Source organism: Acinonyx jubatus, chromosome B1, assembly GCF_027475565.1.
Source record: "Acinonyx jubatus isolate Ajub_Pintada_27869175 chromosome B1, VMU_Ajub_asm_v1.0, whole genome shotgun sequence".
Taxonomy (NCBI): Eukaryota; Metazoa; Chordata; class Mammalia; order Carnivora; family Felidae; genus Acinonyx; species Acinonyx jubatus.
Genome location: NC_069382.1, coordinates 38,796,164 through 38,816,920, shown reverse-complemented (window position 1 = coordinate 38,816,920; position 20,757 = coordinate 38,796,164). Strand labels below are relative to the sequence as shown.

General features: G+C 43.9%; 1 protein-coding gene across 16 annotated transcripts; it reads left to right on the top strand.

Annotated features, from left to right (window-relative positions):
* Positions 1-863: 863 nt before the first annotated feature.
* On the top strand, positions 864-20,182 carry POMK (protein O-mannose kinase). Of its 16 annotated transcripts, XM_053216511.1 has the most exons (8): positions 988-1,811; positions 3,407-3,582; positions 3,820-3,910; positions 7,755-7,823; positions 8,387-8,484; positions 8,884-9,031; positions 9,909-10,211; positions 18,696-20,182. In XM_053216511.1, the coding sequence occupies exons 6-8, from the start codon at positions 8,984-8,986 to the stop codon at positions 19,464-19,466; spliced, it is 1,122 nt and encodes a 373-aa protein (XP_053072486.1). In that variant the 5' UTR covers positions 988-1,811; positions 3,407-3,582; positions 3,820-3,910; positions 7,755-7,823; positions 8,387-8,484; positions 8,884-8,983; the 3' UTR covers positions 19,467-20,182. The 16 variants fall into 16 exon arrangements, with proteins under 16 accessions (XP_053072479.1, XP_053072487.1, XP_053072486.1 ...); XM_053216512.1 differs by lacking the exons at positions 988-1,811; positions 3,407-3,582 and adding an exon at positions 890-924; XM_053216510.1 differs by lacking the exon at positions 3,407-3,582.
* Positions 20,183-20,757: the final 575 nt, after the last annotated feature.

The following is a 20,757-nucleotide window of genomic DNA, read 5'->3' as shown; positions in this document are numbered from 1 at the left end:
ACAAATTTACACTAATATATGGCTGTGGGGAAACTTTTAGATTCTGTACATCAACAGTAGGTATTACCATTCTCTTTCCTATTTGCCAATCTGAAAGCAAGTTGCTTCTAGTTATTTTACTTTTCGTTGTTCGGATTCCCAGTACAGGTTCAGTTTTTAACCTGCATCGAATTACACTCTTGATTCTGAACTTGGAAAATATGTCCGTGTAGAAGTAAATAGCACTTCTAGTTTAACCCACAAAAAGTTATATAGTCTAACTTTCAATGTTGAAACTTTTCCATCAGGTACAGATGCCAGTGCGATGCATTGAGACCTTCCAGCTTCCCTCCCCCTTTCCAGACAGTACTGTACACCTCCTTTGGCGTTTGTCAAAGTTCTTGCCTGCCACCCTTTGAATGCGTGAAACTCAGCTTTCCTGCGCAGGTTAAGCCCCTGAGTTTCCCCTCCACCAGTGGTTCTCAACCTTCAGAGTCTTCAGCATCACCCAGAAGCACAGATTGCTGGACCCCACCCGCTGCCAGGTCTGGGATGGAGCCAAGAATTTGCACTTTTAACAATTTCCCTGGAGACGTGAAGCATCTGCTTCTGGTCTGAGGACCACCCTTCGGGACCACCGCTTTGCAATGATCAGGAGCTTTTTGAAGGGTTTAGATCTTATAGCTCCACTCCACTGTACGCAACTCCAGGCTGGGCGTCCAGACTAAAGCAATAATAGGTCAACACATCATTGTCCTCAAGGACTCAGAGAGAAGCCAAGGAGAGGAGACCGGTGGGGCGCACCGGGGCTGGAATCCTGTCTGCGAGGGCCTCCAGGTGCGCGGCGGGAGGCGGACGCCAGGGGGCAGCCTCGCGCTCTCTCTGCCCCCTCTGGTTTCCGGCCGCGCCGGCGCTGGAGGCCGCGTGCCGGAGTGGGGGCCGCAGGTAGGCGCGGCGAGCGGGAGGTGGGGAGACGGGGAGGCGGGCGAGAGAGCGCGGGGAAGCCGCAGGCCCGGGCGCGGCGTCCCGCTCGGACTCTAGAGAGACATGGGGCTGCGGGGCGGGCAGGCGCGGAGGGCAGAAGAGCTTCCTGCGGGGCCTGCCCTTGGCCGGCGGCGGCCGCGGCCCCAGCAGCGAGCGACTACCCTGCGGCCGAAAGTGGCACCTTTACGTGACGGAAGCCTCCGCCCGGGTCGGGCTTGGGCTCCCGCTTGCGGGCTCCTGTGCTGCCTGGGGTCTTTCGTGCCGCCACTCCCTGGGGGCGGGGCTCCATGTTAAGGGTATAGTCCAGTGCCGCCCGGTTTTTAAAGGCCGGCCCAGCCCTTTTGTTAGTAGTCTTGTCTTCCCCATCCTTTACCTTGGCTGTAGCACCTTTAGGTTAAGAAAGCATCCGGAACATTTAAAATAATTATTTTAATGTGCCTCGTGTTCTACCGGCAAACTGAGATTCTATTCTCAGTTTTTTTGGGTAACGCCAATTCGTTTTTCCTCTGGTTGAATTCAGTATTCAATCAATTGGTAAAAACTAATTTTGTTCCATTGCCTTCTTTTAAATAAGCTGTGATTGTAGAGCAGTGGTTTCCAGTTTTTTCTGTTACCAGCTTTTTCCTATCAATGTCAGAAATCCTTTGTGTCTAAACATTGCCTGAATTTCTCTTACCCAGCCGGCCCCACAATCTTTATTCCCTAACTTGCAAAACCAGCAGCAACTTTCAGTGTCATTTTGCTTATTTCAGGACAAAATTCCTTCAGCCATACAGCCTATCCACAGCCCTTGGCAGCCTACTCCAGAAATACTCCTTTCAAAGAAAAAAGGCCCATCAGGTGTTGGGGTGGGCTAAAGCTTTCTTTAAGAAATGGTCAGTCTTGGGGCACCTGGGTGACTCAGTCTGTTAGGTCAGTCTCTTGATTTTGGCTGGGGTCATGCTCTCTCGGTTCGCGGGTTTGGGCCCTGCATTGGGCTCTGCACGGACAGCAGGAGCCTGCTTAGGATTCTCTCTCTCCCTCTCTCTGCCCCTCCCCCCATCTCTCTCTCTCTCTCTCTCTCTCTCTCTCTCTCTCTCTCTCCAAAAAAAAAAAAAAAAAAAACTTAAAAAAAATACTAGAATATTTAAAAAAAAAAAAAAGGAGAGAGATGGATAGGCAGCTTCACAGCATCCACCCTCAACCCCTGCAGTGACCATGCTATGTTCAATTCCTGAACCTTCAACACCTGAAGGTTGAAGGATTTAGGGGAAGAATGTGAGGCTGGAAAACTTGGCTCCTCCATGTACAGTTTAGTGACCTTGGCTAAGTCACTTCACCTCTGACTCAGTTCTCTTATCTGTTAAATGGGAATAGTAACAATTATATATGCCTCACAGAATTAGTGTGAGGTTGACATTGTGTAAAAGTTGAGTTTTTGGATGAGTCTTTTTTTGAGCATTCGGAAGTGGATGTGAGGACTTAGGGATAATTGAAAGACTATTGAAGCATATAACTAACTGCAGGGCCCATAAGAAATGCATTAAATGGTAACTGGGTAATGGTGATCTAAGGTAGATTAAAAAATATGAATTTTTACAGAATTTGTACCTGATGTTGGCACCCTTTGCATGGAAGTGAAGAAAGTGGTATGCCTCCAAAAGAAAAAATATGGTATAAGCTTCAGGCCCTATACAACTGAATCTACTACCAGTGGCGAGGTGGAATCAGTGGAAGGTTGTCGGCAAGGGGGTTTGCGAATTAAAAAGATGGTGAGTTCAAATTGGAGTTGGTGCTGGATGAGAGCATCAGAGGACAGGCACAAGAAGAGATGAAGAGCAGATTTGGTGGGACTGAGAAAGCAAAGAGGAGTCAGTGTGTGAGGCTGTGAAGACAAGGAATCCTGGGTGATGAGTCAGTGCATTTTTACTGAGTTCTTGGCTATTTCAGCTGCTGAGGATACAGGGGTGTGCAAAGCAGGCAGATAGTCCTCCGGGAACTCACAGTTGAGGAAAAAGGAACCCACGTACTGGAGCCTGGACTTCTCAAGAGGGGCGCCTTCAAGGGTGGAGGAAAGCTCAGGGCCTGGAATGTGGGGTGCAAGGAGGGGTCTGGAAAGGCAGACAGGCTGGATCTCAGGGGACCTTATAGGAGTTTGGACTTTATCATGAGGACAGAGGAGGACTGTTAGATGGTTTTAAGCAAGGGGTGATCAGATTTGTGCTTTAGAAAGACCGCCCTGTGTATACCAGCAAGGAACTTCTGCACATGCAGGAGTGTGTACAACACTTGCTTTGCTAGTTGTGGAGTTGAATGTGGCAAACTCGAGCTTCATGTGTCTGTGTGGATAAACCTCATAAACTTAATATTGAGCTTTTAAAAGAGCAAGTTGCAAAGGGTATATACAGTACAATACTAGTATGAAGCTCGTGAAAACATCCATATATTATGTTATTGTTTATAGGCACACTGGTGGTGAAAATAAAACGCATGTGTGGGAATTATATACGTCAGTGGTTCTTGGACTCGAGCATGCCTCTGAATCACCTGGAAGACTTGTTAAAACACAGATTTCTGGGCTTCACTTCAGTTTCTGATGCAATCGGTCTGGAGTGAGGACTCAAGGACTAACATTTCTAGGTGATGCTGCTGCAGGTCCTGGGACCACAGTTTGAGAACTCTGATGTACATCAACTTGTGGATGGTGATTACTTCTTGGGAGGGAGAAGAATAGGACTGGGAGGGGTCCAAAGAGGCCTCAACTGTATTTCTTTTTAAAAGATCTTCAAAAAAAAATATGATGCACTGTTACTTGACAAAGCTTGATGGGTGTTCATGATATTATTTTTTAGATTTTTGATGCTTTAAACATTTCAGGAAAGAAAAAATCCTGTTTGCTGTTTGGAAAATGGACTGGAAAAGAGAAAGAAGTGGGAGTCCATGTAGAAAACTGTTGGCAGAAGCCCAGGTAAGAGATACTAGAGGCTTAGACCAGGGTGGCGGTAATAAGAAGGGATTTGAGAGAGGTTTGGGTGATAGAACTGACTGTACGTGGTGACTGGTTGATTTAGAGGTCGGGGAAAGAGGGGACCAAGTCACTTGCTTTGTGACTGGAGCAAGTAGGTGGATTATGTGTCTGGCACTGTAAGGGAATCCTGGAGGAGGGGCATGCTGGTGACAAGAAAGAGCTCAGTTATGGACATCCCCGGCCTTGAGGAGCCAGCTGAGTGAAGTGTAGGAGAAAGACCTAGGCCACAGTGGAGACTTGGCAACCAATAGCATCACCATGTCTGTGAATGAGATTACGTGGAGGGAATGTGTAGGATGGAAAGATGGTCTGTGACAGACCCAGAGGAATAGTGTCAGCTAGGGTAGGGCCCAGCCAGCTTCTGCTTGCCACTTGTATTTGTATGACCTGCAAGCTAAGAATGCTTTTTACCTAAAAATGTTGGGGGGAAAGGTCAAGAGAGGAATAATCTTTTGTGACACAACTATATGGAAACTACATGAAATTCAAACTTCATTGTCCATAAATGAAGTTTTATTCAAACACAGCCACACTCATTTGTTTATGTACTGTTGCAGGCTGCTTTCACACCCTGGTGACAGAGTTGAATGGCACGATAGAGAGCTTGTGGCCTCTTATCACTTTACACTGCTGCTTGGTGGGTCATAAGTCATGTGATGCCGTTGTCACTGGATTTCAACTTTTCGCTCCTAAACCTAAATATTTACTGTGTGGCCTTTTATAGAAAAAAGTGCTGATTCTTGACCTAAGGTCTAAGTTAAGTCCTTTGCCCGTTGGTCATTTTTTGAATGTTGTAAAAGAGAGATGGCAGCCGTTTTATCCATTTCTTTAAGAGCACCTTGTGAGAATCAGGTACTGGTGGAAGAAGCTCAAGAGACTGTGAGGCCTGAGTGGTCAAAGTCGTCATTGTTCCAGTTGAAATCCATGAAGACAGGAGGGGATGGGCCAGGGGGAAAGATGCGGGCCTGGAGTCTTTATGAGAAAGGTAAGCGAACATCCATCAGAACACTGATGGGTGTAGCTGGAAAGACTGAGGGCAGGTTGAGCAGGTGGCATTGTTTCAAGAAAAGAAAGAGATTTGAGGCTGGAGCAATTCAGTAGAGCCGGTGTTTACTGGACACCTCTTAGTGACAACCAGGACATGCAAAGCAGCATTTTTTAAAATTATTATTAATTAGGAAGAACTACACTGGGTGGTAGAAGAGTCCCCTACTTCTAAGATTTTTTGCTTAGAGGAAGCAGTGTTGCTGTGCTGACCCTTGACATGCAGCCTCATGGGCTGGGTCACTGGAAGAATAAAGTTGTCATTTACTGAGATTCTGACCGCTAGAAACAGTGGATTTGTGGGGAAAGAGCAGACATTGAGTTTGGGAAGTATTTCTGTTATCTTTTTTTTTTTTAATAAATTATTATTTTTTTAATGTTTATTTTTGAGAGAGTGCAAGCAGGGGAGGGGCAGAGAGAGAGGGAGACAGAGGATCTGAAACTGATGTGGGGCTCAGTATCATGAACGGAGAGATCATGACCTGAGCTGCAGTCAGACCCTTAACCGACTGAGCTATCCAGGTGCCCCGTTTTGTTATCTTTTTAAGTTGAAATATAATTCATATGCCATAAGTTGTTTTTAATTAATTAATTTATTTTTATTTTTAAATCTTTATTTTTGAAAGAGAGAGCATGAGTGGGGGGAGGGGCAAAGAGAGAAGGAGATGCAGAATCTGAAGCCAACTCCAGGCTCTGAGCCATCAGCACAGAGCCTGACGTGGGGCTCGAACCTATGGACTTGTGAGATCATGACCTGAGCCAAAGTTGGACGCTTAATCGACTGAACCACCCAACCGCCCCTAAAGTTTGCTTTTTAAAGTGTATGGTTCAGTGATTTTTAGTATATTCACAAGGTTTTGCGACCATCACCACTAATTCCACAACATTTCATCCACAAAAGTAATCCAGTGCCCATTAGCAGCCATTCCCCTTCCCCTTTCACTCAGCCCCTAGCAGTCACTAATCCACTTTCTGTCTCTATGGATGTGCCTGTTCTAGATATTTCATATCAGTAGAATCCTATGATATATGATCTTTTGTGTCTGCATGTTTCATTTAGGATAAAGTTTTCCAGTTTTATCCATGTTGCAGCATGTATTAGTGCTTGATTTCTTTTTGTGGGTGAATCCTATTCCATGTTTGGATATATCAGATTTTTTGTCCATTTATCATGAGGGCCTTTGGGTTATTTCCGCTGTTTGGCTGTTATGAATAATGCTGCTGTGAACATTCACCTACAAGTGTTGGCATAAACGTATGTTTTCAGTTCTCTTGGGCATATACCGAGCAGCAGATTTGCATGGGGAACTCTATGTTTAACCTTTCGAGGAACTTCCAGACTATTTTCCACAGTGGCTGCATCATTTTGTATTGCCACCATCACTGTAGGAGGGCTCCTATTTTCTCACAGCCTCCTCTGCACTTGTTCTTGTCTCTTTGATGACAGCCATTCTAGTGGATATGAGGTGGGTCTCATTGTGGTTTTGACTTGCATTTTCCTGAGGACTGTTACAGTTGAGCATCCTTTTGTGTGCCTGTTTGCCATCTGATATCTCCTTTGGATAAATGTCTGTTCGAGTCCTTTGCCCGTTTCTAAATTGAGTCATTTATCTTTTTATTGTTGAGAAGAAATATTATTTTTGAATTGTCTGTCAGATGTTTAAGTGATATCAAGGAGCCAAGGGTGGTGTTCTGAGGAGGCTGGGACTAGGGCTTTACAACTGGGAGCTGTCAGCAGGTGGGGACAGAGAGCCAGAGTCTGGATGAGGTCACAGAGCTTGAGGGAGAGGTCTGTCTGAGCCCTGAGCACTACAGCAGCTTAGAGTCAGAGGCAAAAGGAGCCCCCAAAGTGCACCTTCCTGGGAACCAAATAATAAAGGCATTTCAAGAAGGAGAGAGTGATCAGCCATTCCAGATGCCACTGAGCAGTCAAGAGAAAGAAGAGAAAGGGCTGAGGCCATAGGAATGAACTTGTCAGGTGTATTGACCCATTTCAGTGGATGTGACTGTGGAGCAGTGGAACATGGCATCTCAATCACAGGAAAAGAGAGTTATTTTTATAGAATTTTGGGGGTGAGGCGCCTGGGTGGCTCAGTCAGTTAAGCGTCTGACTTCGCCTCGGGTCATGATCTCGCAGTTTGTGAGTTCGAGCCCCGGGTCGGGCTCTGTCCTGACAGCTCGGAGCCTGGAGCCTGCATCGGATTCTGTGTCTCCGTCTCTCTCTGTCCCTCCCCCAATTGTGCTCTGTCTCTATCAAAAATAAATTTTAAAAAATGTAAAAAAAAAAAAATTTAGAATTTGGGGGGTGGGTGGAGTTTAGGCAAAATTTAAAGGAAACAATGTTTTGATAGATTCAAAGTTAAGCAGGGCTGCCTGTAAAGATGTCAAGATCTGGTCCGGACTGCAAAGTGGACCCCAGAGTCTGGTTCCTGGGAGACCACAGGGTTCACATAGATGTTGAATGCCTTCTCCAGAAACTGCTCATGTGCAGTTCTGCACCCAGTTGGAAGCAGAGGTGGCTTCTCTGTATCAGAGAGACTTAGCTCCTCCAGGCAAGAGTGGGATGTTTCCCTGTTCTTGGTAGGACTTTGAGTGGCAAAATTTTTGATAGTGTGTGACTTTAGAGAGCAGAGTTTCTCAGTGAGTAAGAAAGCAGTCTTCATTCAAAGAAGGGAGTTGTTGGTACTTTATACCTGTAGTGTGTCCTTAGGAGAAATGCTGCTTTCTATGAATTTTGCAGTTGGCTTGATCCATGTCTGGTGTCCCAGCTCTATGAATGGCAAGTGGATTTTGCTTTCTCCAGGAGAAGGTATGAGAGAGCTGTCCCCTCTCAAGCTTCTGTTCTCAGTGTGAATCCTCAGAGAGGTCTTCTGGCCCGGCATCATCCAGGGAATTTCTTCTGTTATTCTCTGTCCTTGAAAGCTTATCACAATATCTGAGAAGCTTTTTTGTTTACTTGTTTATTGTCTGCCTTCTCCACTGGCTTCCCTCTAAGGTCCTAGAAGATAAGAACCACATCTGTTTTATTTACTCACAGATCCCCAGTGCCTAGAGTTGAGCTTATGGAAACGGCTTAATACATGTTGAGTGAATGAGAGGGCTGGAATTTAGTGATGGAGTAGAGGGAGTGGATTATTGGAACCAGATGCAGGACTCTGAGCTCACACCAGCTGGCAGGGCTTCACGATGGAAGCCAGGCTGTCGCAGGATTTCCCACGGCTGCCACTCCATCCTGGAGTTCAAGGGCCTGAGGGATACCTGGACCCTAGGAGGGCCCCTGAAGAAGGTGGACCATTTGAATTATTGCCATTTGTCTATGTGCAGAGTTGAAGTTTTTATTCAGCAAACCTCCTTTTTGGTACTTTGTGACAGAGTATTTTCAAACCAGTGCCTGGGGCCAACCAGAACGCTGAGTGACCCAGGTGTCTGGGTGGAAACCTGAGCTGGGAGAAGGAAGACGCCCGTGGAAGGTAACTGTTCATGTTACAGTCATTTCAGACATAGGAAGCACAGAGTCAATTCTGTCACTAGTGTTCCCCATGCATCCCAGTACTGATTTTTTTTTTAAGTTTATTTATTTTTGAGAGAGAGAGAGAGAGACAGACAGACAGAACGTGAGCTGGGGAGGGGCAGAGAGGGAGGGAGACACAGAATCCAAAGCAGGCTCCAGGCTCTGAGCTCTCAACACAGAGCCTGACATGGGGCCCGAACTCACAAACCATGAGATCATGACCTGAGCTGAAGTTGGACGCTCTACCAACTGAGCCACCCAGGTACCCCTTTCCCAGTACTGATATTAAGCGAGCACACTGTTATGGCCATCTCCTGTGTCAGAGTACTGACATGCTTCCGCTCTGATTCTGAAACAGCTTCTGCCTCAAGCATTCTTGAGTGTCAAGCATCTGATGTCCAGGGTCCTTCCATCCCTCTCCCTTGCCAACCCCTCTGCCATCCAACAACTAGGCAGTAATGCTCCACTGCGGGCCTCACACCGGCTCTGATGCTAGAGCTGAATTGGTGAGTGTCCAGCCTTCCTGGCAGTTACTTGGTGCAAGGATCACCACCATCATTCCAGCTCGTGTGCTCATCAGCTCTTACCCCGCAGCACTGCCAGAGCCTTTTACCTGGTCTCCCAGCCTCCATCTGTTCCACCCCAAACACATCTTTCACACCTAGCCTTGCTTGTTAAAGACGCTAGGGAGCGGGACACCTGGGTGGCTCACTCATTTAAGCATCCGACTCTTGGTTTTGGCTCAGGTCATGATCTTATGGTTTGTGAGTTTGAGCCCCGTGTCTGGCTCTGCACTGACAGCGTGGAACCTGCTTGGGATTCTCTCTCTCTCCGCCCCTCCCTCGCTCTCTCTCATAAATAAATAAACTTTAATTAAAAAAAAAATCCTTAAAAAAATTTTAAGGAGCTTTCTAGCACCTTCCAGGGAATATCCCAGCTCCTTAGCTGGGTTCAGGAGACCCTCAGCATCCAGCCCCTACCCCTACCCCTACCCCATCTCCTCTCTGGCTCCTCTCCTTTGTCCATCTTCTGCCCTGGCCCCGCTAGACTAACAAAAGCAGTTTTCTTTCATTTTACTAATTATTCATTAAATATCTATTTAGTGCAAATTGCCGTGGGAGAAACAAAGACACCTTCCTTTTAGTTGAATCTAGAGTGGATGAACCCAGACGTTAGTTTGTAATAAAAAGACAGTGATCTTGAAAATAGCTGACATTGAGCATTCTGTACCTTCTTTAATCCTCACAAAGATGATAAAGCATGCAAGATCCTTGGGCATAAGAGGCATGAGAGGCTGTGTTGTCCTTAACCCCTTGTCACCCAAACACCTTAATGGACGTAAAAATTGACTGGTATTATTTCTTGTTTCATTTTATAATTCAGGAAATTACAGGGGATAACAGTATGGAAAAGAAAGCCCAGGACAGCAGAAAAGGTGCCCCCCACAGAGCCGTGCCCCCAGCTGTGGGGCTGCTCTTCTCCATGGCCCTCATGAACACGCTCCTCTACTTCTGCCTTGATTGGTTTTTCATCTCCCGTCCACGCTCTGCTCCCAGCTCTGCTCACTGTCCCCACGGACACTTCAGAATGGGACAGATGAAAAACTGTTCACCGTGGCTGTCCTGCGAGGAGCTGAGGACCGAAGTGAGGCAGTTGAAGCGTGTTGGAGAAGGAGCTGTGAAGAGAGTGAGTTCTGGGTTACAGCTGAGTGTTATTGGGGTGGTGTTTCGGGATAGCAGCTTGGCACGATGTGTTAAGAGCCATCAAAATACCTTTGGCCCAGTGATCTTGCATCTGGGACTTTATCCAAATAATCCATTGGAAGGAAAAAAGCTAAATGCATAAAGGAGATTTTGCTTTGTTATTTATAGCAATAGAAAACCAGAAATAATAACTGTAAGGGACTAGTTAATTATGGTCCATCCACTTGATAGAATGTTCTGCAGCCATTAAGTGTAGTTAGGAATCTCGTGTGAAAAAAACATGATGAGAAGTAAAAAAATGCAACATGCAAAATTGCACAATACATGATTTTCAACTGCAAAATTAATGTATTTATGTAGAAAATATAGAAATTACAGAAATTGTGCTATAGTGAAGGATTATGAGCAATTTTTTTCATTCTACTTTTCAAACTCTGTCATGGTATTATATTGATGTTTTAAACATTTTTTTATTTTTTTTAAGTTTATTTATTATGAGAGAGAGAGAGCAAGAGAGCAGGGGCGGGGCAGAGAGAGAGGGAGAGAAAGATTCCCAAGTGGGCTCCATGCTCATTGTGGAGCCCCACACGGGGCTTGAACTCAAGAACCATGAGATCACGACTTGAGCTGAGATCAAGAGTCAGACACTTAACCAACTGAGCCAGCAAGGTACCCCTAAAGTTTTTTTATTAAAAAATTTTTTTTTGTTTGTTTTTAATGTTTATTTATTTTTGAGAGAAAGAGAAAGAGCACGCGCATGAGCGGGGAAGGGGCAGAGAGAGAAGGAGACACAGAATCCAAAGCAGGCTCCAGGCTCTGAGCTCTCAGCACAGAGCTCGACATGGGGCCTGAACTCACAGACTATGAGATCATGATCTGAGCTGAAGTCGGACACAGCCTGCCAGCTGATGTCTGGGGTACATAGGGTTTGGTGGGACTGGGAGGACCGTTGGAGCAGTTTGAATAGAGGGACAAGGTGGTGTGTGTGTGTGTGTGCGTGCGTGCGTGCGTGTGCATGCACACTTTCACACGTGAGTACAGAAGAGACTGAGCTGATTCCTCATAAAATAAAACACTGGTTTAGCTTTGATGGTTTCCTCAATATACAGACATGCAGCCAACCTCGTCTTTCCCCAGACTGTGTTTTTGGTTTGTGTTTGGGATTGCCTGGAGCAGTGTGCAACTTTGCCCCTGAAAGGCAGATTGACTTGTTGCTTTTTCTTCTCTGATTTTCTTTAATTATAAAAGCAGTACATTAAAATATTCAGAAGGAGGTGAAACACAAAGTAAATTTCCCTTCTACCTCTTGGATTCCCCATCTTTGATCTTATTCTCTGGAGATAACAGTGAGAGATTCATCTCTTTTAGATTTTTTTTTTTTTTTTTGGTAAAACTTATTTCATGTGTATTTTTTAAGTTTTTACTTTTTTATTAAATTTTTTAAAATTTTTATTTGAGAGAGAAAGAGAGCGCCCAGAAGCAGGGGAGAGAGGCAGAGGGAGGGAGAGACAGAGACAGAGAGAGATCTCAAGAGACAGAATCGCAAACAGGCTCCACGCTCAGTGCAGAGCCCAACTTGGAGCTTGATCCTATGACCCTGGGATCATGATCTGAGCTGAAATCAAGAGTTGGACACAGGCCCCCCTTCAATTAAGTTTTTAATTTTAATTCTAGTACAGTTACCATACTATCCCTTTTAGATTTTTTTTTTTTAATTTACGAGAGAAAGAAAACATGAGTTGTGGAGAGGGGGCAGAGAGAGAGAGAGAGAGAGGGAGAGAATCTTAAGCAGGCTTCATGATGAACACAGAGCCTGACATGGGGCTCGATCCTACAACCTGAGGGCATGACCTGAGCCAAAATCAAGAGTCGGACACTCAACCAACTGAGCCACCCAGGCACCTCTCACTTCTAGATTTTTCTTTATTTGTTTGCTTATTTTTAAATAAATTTTAAGACATATTTTATTTTTGAGAGAGAGTGTGCAAGTGTACTCTATGAAGGGCAGAGGGGGAGACAGAGAATCTCCAGCAGGCTCCATGCTGTTAGCACAGAGCCCTGGGCAGGGCTTGAACTCACGAACCATGAGATCATGACCTGAACTGAAATCAAGAATCAAGTGTTTAACCAACTGAGCCATCCAGTGCCTGCATTTTTGATTTTTAAACCCAAGATTACATTAAAAGAATGAGATACATACTCTGTCAGCCATCTCAAATACAGAAATACCCACATCTTAAGGGCCTGCGCATTTTCTGAAACAGATTTGGTGCAACAGTACTCGTGAGAGAGAAGAAAGATTACAGTGGAACCAATTCTTCCAGAAGGCAGAAGGTCCTGCCATATTGCTGTGGATAACGAAAGCATGATTCAGGTCACACCCTGTTTTGAACAGGGGTGAGCAGAAGGTGGTATAACCTCATGTGTCATTCCGTGTGCCCAGCCCATGATGTTGACTTTATGAGATCACAGATCACTGTTAGAGTCTTTACAGCTGCATGTTTTTCCTTTAAAATTAAAATATAGTACAGGGATGCCTGGGTGACTCGGTTAAGTGTCCAATGCTTGATTTCAGCTCAGGTTATGATCTCATGGGTTCTGACAGCATAGAGCCTGCTTGGGATTCTGTCTCTCTTACTCTCTCTCTCTGCTCCTCCCTGACTCATTCTCTCTTTCAAAATAAATTTTAAAAATATAATACATCAAAAAGCCATAAAATTTGGGTTGGATCCTTTTAGAAGAAAGAATTTGATTCTCTTAAAATTACTCTGTAGTCCTCTAGTTTTCTGTAACATTTAGAAGGATGTTATGTGATCTATTTTTAATACTTCAGGCTGAAAAACAGATGTTACATGAATTGTATACTTAAAAGTATGAAATAACAGTGTCCACTTCTCAGTCCCTTTTGCAGGGTCCACCTCCTCATCCCCCTTAACCTTGGATCCTTCTTCCTCTATGTTCAGTCCCTGAATGACTTCATCCAGCCTCTTACATTTATCTGCACAAAGACCTCTGCCCTGAACTCTCTAGATTTTTCTATACAGCTGCCTACCCCACATCCATCTCCACTTGGATGTTAGAAAGGCTTCTCACATTGACTGTGTCCCAGACCATCCCCCCAGCCTGCTTTTCCTTTATTCTTCCCCAATGTGGTTAATGACAACTCCGTTAGCCCAGTTGCTCAGGACACACACCTGGGAAGAAGCATCCTTCACATGTTTCTTTCTCTCACATCCATGTTTAGTCCATCAGCAAGTTCTATTGTCTCTGCACTCAGAAGAGATCCAGAATTTGGCCAGTCTTCAGACTTCTCTGCCTGTCTCCCTCCCCCCATTCAAGCCACCATCATCTTGTACCTGGATTATTTCAGTAGCCTCTCAAGTGGGCTCTGTGCTTCCACACTTGTCCCTCTCTCAGCCCTTCGCAACCAGAATACTGCCATTAAATTCTAAGTAGCATCTCTCCTCTGCTCAGAATTCTCCAATGGCTCTCTTTCTCATTCAACTAAAAGCCAGAGTCCTTTCACCAAGTTAAGGGTTTTATGAGGTCTGCACCCTTTTTCAACCTTATTCCTACTCCGTTCCCCTTTGCTTATTCCTCTCCAGCCACTCTGGCCTTGCTGATATGGCAGCCTGTGGGCATGCTGCCACCCCAGGGCTTTCGCCTTTGCTGTTCTTTCTGTCTGGGCCATGGTTACCCCAGATAGGACATGGCTCATGCCTCTACCTCCTTCAGGTTCTTGCTCAAATGTCACCCCAGTGAGAGCTTCTCTAACCCTATTTAAAATTGAAAACCCTTCCCTGCTTAATTTTTCTTCAGAGCACATTTTACCCTCCAGTATACTTTATACATGTCCTGTTTATTTTCTTTATTATCTGCCTCCTACATTAGAATGTGAATTTCATAGAGGCAGGGATTTATATCAGTTTTTTTATTAACACAAATATTTGTTAAATTTACGAAGACACAATAGTTATTTTTTTACTACAAAAGACCGCATAAACTAATTATTTTCTAAAATTTATCCTTTACATTTGTAATAAAGGATCACAAGAGCTCCTAGAAATTAATAAGCACAAAACAACCCCATAGAAAATCGGATATAGGACAATGAACATACTTTCTGCAGAAGACCTACAGAAATGTCAACAATGATTAAAAAGTGCTCAGTCTCATTAGTAATCAGGGAGATATAAATTGGGACAGTAAAATGTTTTTCATTTTTCAGATTGGTACATGTTAGCAAGATTGATAATATCTAGCGTGATTAAGGCTGTAGAACCTAAGATTCACTCATACACGACGAGAGTGCCTGCTGGCACAGACTTTGGAGGGTCGTGTTGGCCATCCATATTCCTCATTCAGTCACCTGTCTACTTACCCAGCTTATAGAAATGCTTGAGACATGCACAGAGTTATGAATATAGGGCTATTTTGTAGAATTGTTGTTAATAAGAAAAAAGGGAAATAATTTAAATGCCCATCAAGTCTTTAAAATAGATCACATAAAACCATGTTAAAGATTATAGAGCTGCATGGAAGAAGGAACTAATTCATCTGACTACATCCATTACAGATTTCATGAGTCTTTATTATATTACACTTTAGTTTTAAAGAAATGATCATCTGAAAAATCTCACTGAAAATACAATAGCATAGGTAGTGTACCCATACTGTGAAATATTGTGCAGCTTTTAAAAGAATGACCTTTAGGGGAACCTGGGTGGCTCTGTCAGATAAGTGTCTGACTTTGGTTCAGGTCATGATCTCATGGTTTGTGAGTTTGAGCCCCATGTTGGGCTCTGTGCTAACAGCTCAGAGTCTGGAGCCTACTTCATCATCTGTGTCTCTCTCTTTTCTCTGTCCCTCTCCTTCTCATGCTCTGTCCCTCTCTCTCTCTCAGAAGTAAACATTAAAAAAAAAATGACCTTTAGAAAGAATATATATACAGGAAAGTGTAAGGTATTACTTATGTGAAAAAAAACAAGTTGCAATATGACATGTATGTTATACTCTTATTTTATGTCACTGTAAACTCAAATGCTATTTATAAAGTATGCATTAACACATATACACACATAAAGAAATGGCTGTGAGGTTACCAACCAACCAGTTAACAAGTTTCCTTTGGGTGAGTAAAAGTAGGGGAAGGAAATCTCCTTCTGTTTTTGAATTTTTACCAAGAAGAGTATTCTTGATTAATTTTATAATTTAAAAAAAAGGTAAAACTCTTCTCTCTAAATAAGAGAATTTTAGAAAGTGTAATAAAGCAACTCAATTAGATATTGCTAAGAAATGATTTTTTTTATATAAAATTTTTTTAGTGTTTATTTTTGAGAGAGAGAAACAGCACAAAGGGGGGAACAGGCAGAGAGAAAGAGAGGGAGACGCAGAATCTGAAGCAGGCTCCAGGCTCCAAGCTGTCAGCACAGAGTCTGACACGGGGCTCCAACCCATGAACTGCAAGATTATGACCTAGGCCGAAGTCGGCAGTCAACCGAGTGAGCCACCCAGGCGCCCTGCTAAGAAATGATTCTTAAACAATCCCTGACCTGCGGATATTTAACTGCGGATATTTCAGATATTTGTGAGTGATTCCAAAGACTTTCATTTATCTGAGGCACAAAAATTCAATGTAAACAAGGGTTTAGGAGGAAGTCATAAGGCCTGTGGTTGAGCTTCTTCCAACATTTATTTATTTACTTATTTAATGTTTATTTTTGAGAGAGAAAGAGAGCATGAGCAGGGTAGGGGCAGAGAGAGAGGGAGACACAGAATCCAAAGCAGGCTCCAGGCTCTGAACTGTCAGCATAGAGCCCATTGTGGGGCTCAAACTCATGAACCATGAGATCATGACCTGAGCTGAAGTTGGACACTCAACTGACTGAGCCACCCAAGCACCCTACCATTTATTATTGAATAATGTATGAATAAATTGTAGCAGCTTCCCTAAAGTGATCACTGTTTTTATGTGAAAAATGAGCCTAGGATACCAAGGCGTCTGCTGGAGTTGGTGGTCACCATGAGGAGATAGGTCTAAGGAACTGAAGGCCCTCAACAAAAAATAAGATTTTTATATTGGAGTCAAATGTCGAGTTCAGTGTTGATGCAGGTCTATGGAGAGAACGTGTTCCATGTCAAAAAATATATATACGAATAAAATATATATATGAATAAATATATGTATTCATGAAACTTTTAGTGAATTTAGCAGCCAGAGCAAAATGGCTTTTGAAAAATTCAAATATAGTTAACATACGGTGTTATACTAGTTTTCGGTATACAAGTAAAATGGCTTTTTAATAGAAATTATGATCCAGGGGCACCTGGGTGCCTCAGTCGGTTAAGTGTCCAGCTGTGGCTCAGGGCATGATCTTGTAGTTTGCAGGTTCCAGCCTGGCATCAGGCTCTCTGCTGTCAGCATAGAGCCCACTTCGGATCTTCTGTACCCCTCTTTCTCTGCTTCTTCCCCACTCAACACTGTCTTTCTTTCCCAGAAATAAATGAACATTAAAAAAAAAAAAAAAACTATGGGGGCATCTGGGTAACTCAGTCGGTTAAGCGTCCAACTTCAGCTCAGGTCATGATCTCGTGGTCTGTTGAGTTCGAGCCCTGTGTTGAGCTCTGTGCTGACAGCTTGGAGCCTGGAGCCTGCTTTGGATTCTGTGTCTCCCTCCCCCTCTTCCCTTCCCCCACACACTCTCTGTTCTCTCTCTGTCTCTCAGAGATGAATAAATGTTAAAAATAATAATAAGAAGAAGAAGAAATAATAAAAATTGTGATCCATAGTGAAATTTCTCAATTTTGAGTGTTTGAAAAGGTCTTGAAAGATTTCTTTTTATTTATTTATTTTTTAAGTTTTATTTATTTTGAGAGAGAGAGAATCCCAGGTAGGTTCTGTGCTGTCAGTGCAGAGCCCGATGCGGGCTTGAACTCTCAAACCGTGAGATCATTACCTGTGCTGAAATCAATAGTAGGGCGCTTAACTGACTGAGCCACCCAGGCGCCCTGAAAGATTTCTCTGTAAATATTAAGGGTCAACTGTCGGTACATGGGTTTTTCCATTAATGAACCTCTCTTTTCAGATCCCAAAGAAATCTTCACAGGTCTCTAACTCACCTCCATTTGATATATTTTTGAGTTCTTTTTAAAAATGTTGTTAAATATGAAAGTCATGTATATTCATTCTAGAAAAGTTGGAAAATACTGTGACTCATAAAGGAAAAAAATCGCCCAGGATCTTAGCATGTGAAGAGAACTGAAACAGCCTATTTCCTTTGATTTCCATGTAATTTTGACTTGTTCTATGCAGTTAGAACAACATAAATGAAATTTTGTATCCTTTTTCATTTGTGACATTACTTTTATCTGTGAAATCTCTCTCAATATGTGCATTTTGCTGACCCCATCGTCTTCTTTTGAGTGGTCTACCATTACTGAACTACTCCCCATTTTTTGGTGGACGGATAAGTTCCAGTTTATGCTTTTATAAGTAGTGCCAGATTTTTATTCCTAGAGATTTGTTCTATCTCAGATTACTTCCTTAGATAGATTTTAGATTTGATGTTAAAGGCACTTGATAAATCATGCTCCAGATTGGTTTCGAAAACCGTAAGCTTTGTTTTAAAGAGTAAGTAGAAGCACAGAGAAACAGCCCGCTAGCAGCAGAAGCAGCCTGGGGCAGCCATCTCCCCACTTCTGAGCCTGTTTTCTCTTGTGCAGGCTTCTGCCTTCCCTTTGGGGATTTAAGCAGAAGATCAGAGGTTCTTAATGACAGTACTTCCCACAAGCCTTTCCTGGCTAATAAAATGGAGAACCGAGGCTTCCTGTGCAGTTGTTCCCCTGTTGGCCACACCAGGATGGGCAGCTCTAGTGTCTGCGTGTGTTTCAGCTTCTGCTGTTACAGTTGAAGTAACACAAAACCACACGCCATGTAAAATTGTTTTCCTTACCTAAAACTGTTTCTGTGGTTTGCTATACTACCTTGAAAAATGAACAAGTAATATTGTGATGCGTGAGGTGCTGGCCAGGTGGACTCCCCACTTTTCCAGTCTTCTCCCCTGGTCCTCCCCATCCTCAGCCCTTTCTGCTGCAGGAATTTGGACCTGGTCATTTTGCCACTCCGTGCCTTTATACAGCAGCCCCCTCTTCTGGGAGTGCACTTCCCATTCTCCACATCCACCCTGCAAGCCCCAGTCATCCTTCAGCCCAACTCCCAGGAACCTTCCAACACCCTCTCCAGATGGCCCTCAGCACCCTAAGCAGAGTCCCTCCTGGGCCTGCCCTAGGCCTTCTGTACTGGGTGCCTGTGTTTGCTTAGCAGTGAGTCTTTGTGACCAGGCTGAGAGCCACTCTAGGACTGGGTTTGTCTGCCTAGTTTCTACCTTCTCTGCACCTGTGGGGTTGGTTTCCTGCTCACTAACACAGGTGACGGTTTCAGGTTTGATTGTCTCTGGCTTGGTTTCAGGTCTTTCTGTCTGAGTGGAAGGAACGCAAAGTCGCGCTCTCACGGCTCACCAGTCTGGAGATGAAAGATGATTTCCTGCATGGGCTGCGGATGCTGAAAACCCTGCAGAGTAAACATGTTGTCACCTTGCTTGGATACTGTGAGGAGGACAACACTATTCTTACCGAATATCACCCCTTAGGTTCCTTGAGCAATCTGGAAGAAACGCTCAACCTTTCCAAGTACCACAGTGTGAACACATGGCAGCACAGGCTGCAGCTGGCCATGAATTACGTGGCCATCATCCACTACCTGCACCACAGCCCCCTGGGTACCCTGGTCATGTGCGATTCCAGTGACCTGCCCAAGACCTTGTCCCAGTATCTGCTGACGAGCAACTTCAGCATTGTGGTAAACGACCTGGACGCCTTGCCCCTGGTGAACCACAGCTCAAGGACTTTTGTGAAGTGTGGCCACAGGGAGCTTCACGGGGACTTTGTGGCTCCAGAGCAGCTGTGGCCCTATGGAGAAGACATGCCTTTTGACGATGATCTCATGCCGTCATATGATGAGAAGATCGACATCTGGAAGATTCCAGATGTCTCTAGTTTCCTTTTGGGGCACGTTGAAGGAAGTGATATGGTCCGATTTCATTTGTTTGATATTCATAAGGCGTGTAAGAGCCAGACTCCTGCAGAAAGACCCACTGCTCGAGAAATTCTAGACACTTATGAGAAGGTTTTGAATCTGCTCAGAGAAACTGTGATGTCCCAGACAAGAGAAATGCTATGAAAACCATTCAGTCAGTGAAGAATGGGTTTCAAAGAATAAATGGAATCATTATAGCAATTCTTACTCTAATGGTGAGTTTTTTGCTGTTCAGTGTGTGGTTCTTCCTCTGTATCCACATCCACATGCACGTGTGAGCGTTGCTTATCCCCTGGTGGGACCTGGGCAGATGCCTCACCTTCTCACACTGATCACTCCTGCTGAACTTGAGAAGCAGTGGATCTAGCCATATCTGAAGGAGGTAACAAAAATGTCACCACATAGGGGCTTCACCTGCCCTAATTACTGAATTTGTAAACTTGTAAGAAACATATAAAGAAAAGATCCGTAAATGGCAGGATATGAAAGAAATGTACAGTGGTTTTCCAAAGAAGTTTTTTTCCTCATTTTTTTAGATAATAGTCAACATTACCAGGGTCATGGGAGTATTTGTGGCCTGTCAACATCACATGGTGTTGATGAGGCCATCTTTACTGTTTTAAATGATTGTTTAAATGTTTAATGAATGTGAAGCTCTTGTGCCATCCTCTTTCCAAAAATCTAAAGGAGAACTATGATAGCTTGCTCTTTGAAATTTTGAATGGGCAAGGAATATTTAGAACAGCAAGTATGAGGGAAATTGTATTTATGTTACTGCCTTGGATGGTGTTTGTGAAATTCCTATTTACCTTCCAGCTAGGTTTTCTGTGTCCAAAATAAATTATTGTGAACAGTTTACATCAACAGTGTCACTCATTACTGGAAAGTATCAAATCCTTCCACTTGAGTTGCATGATGGAATCCTTTAGAAAGTTCTTTCTTCGTCACTGTCATCTTCCTTTGTAGGGGATAATGGATTTGGTGTGTATTAATCATCACTAATAAGATGGTTAAAGCTGACATTGAGGGACAAAGATGCCCTGCAGCAGATGCTGCTTTCCCTTGAACTTGAGCAGGTGTCAGGATCACTAGACTCACAGGAAGCTGTGTCTCACCCTAGAGTCTCTGACTCAGTAGGTCTGGGGCAGAGTCTGAGACTCTGCATTTCTAACTGGTTCCCAGATGATGCTGGTGCTGCTGGTCTTGGGACTACATTTTGAGAACCACTGCCCTTAATTGTTAGGGAGGGCACCACAGCAGTAGGATAGGGTAGTACAATCAGTATTATGTCCTGTTCTACCACCTGTGGGGCTCAGTGGGTCATGTGCTTGATCAGAGAATGTGCTTGCCTAGAAGATTTTAACTGTCACTTTTTGTTATGAAGACTCTGCCACAACCAACTAGAATGGCTGTGATCGAGAGGATGGACAATAAC

Coding starts and splice junctions, on each gene's coding strand:
- POMK (XM_053216504.1), top strand. CDS start 8,984: ATGCTCCACTGCGGGCCTCACACCGGCTCTGATGCTAGAGCTGAATTG. Junction 9,032..9,908: donor CTGATGCTAGAGCTGAATTG/GTGAGTGTCCAG, acceptor TTTATAATTCAG/GAAATTACAGGGGATAACAG. Junction 10,212..18,695: donor GAGAAGGAGCTGTGAAGAGA/GTGAGTTCTGGG, acceptor GCTTGGTTTCAG/GTCTTTCTGTCTGAGTGGAA.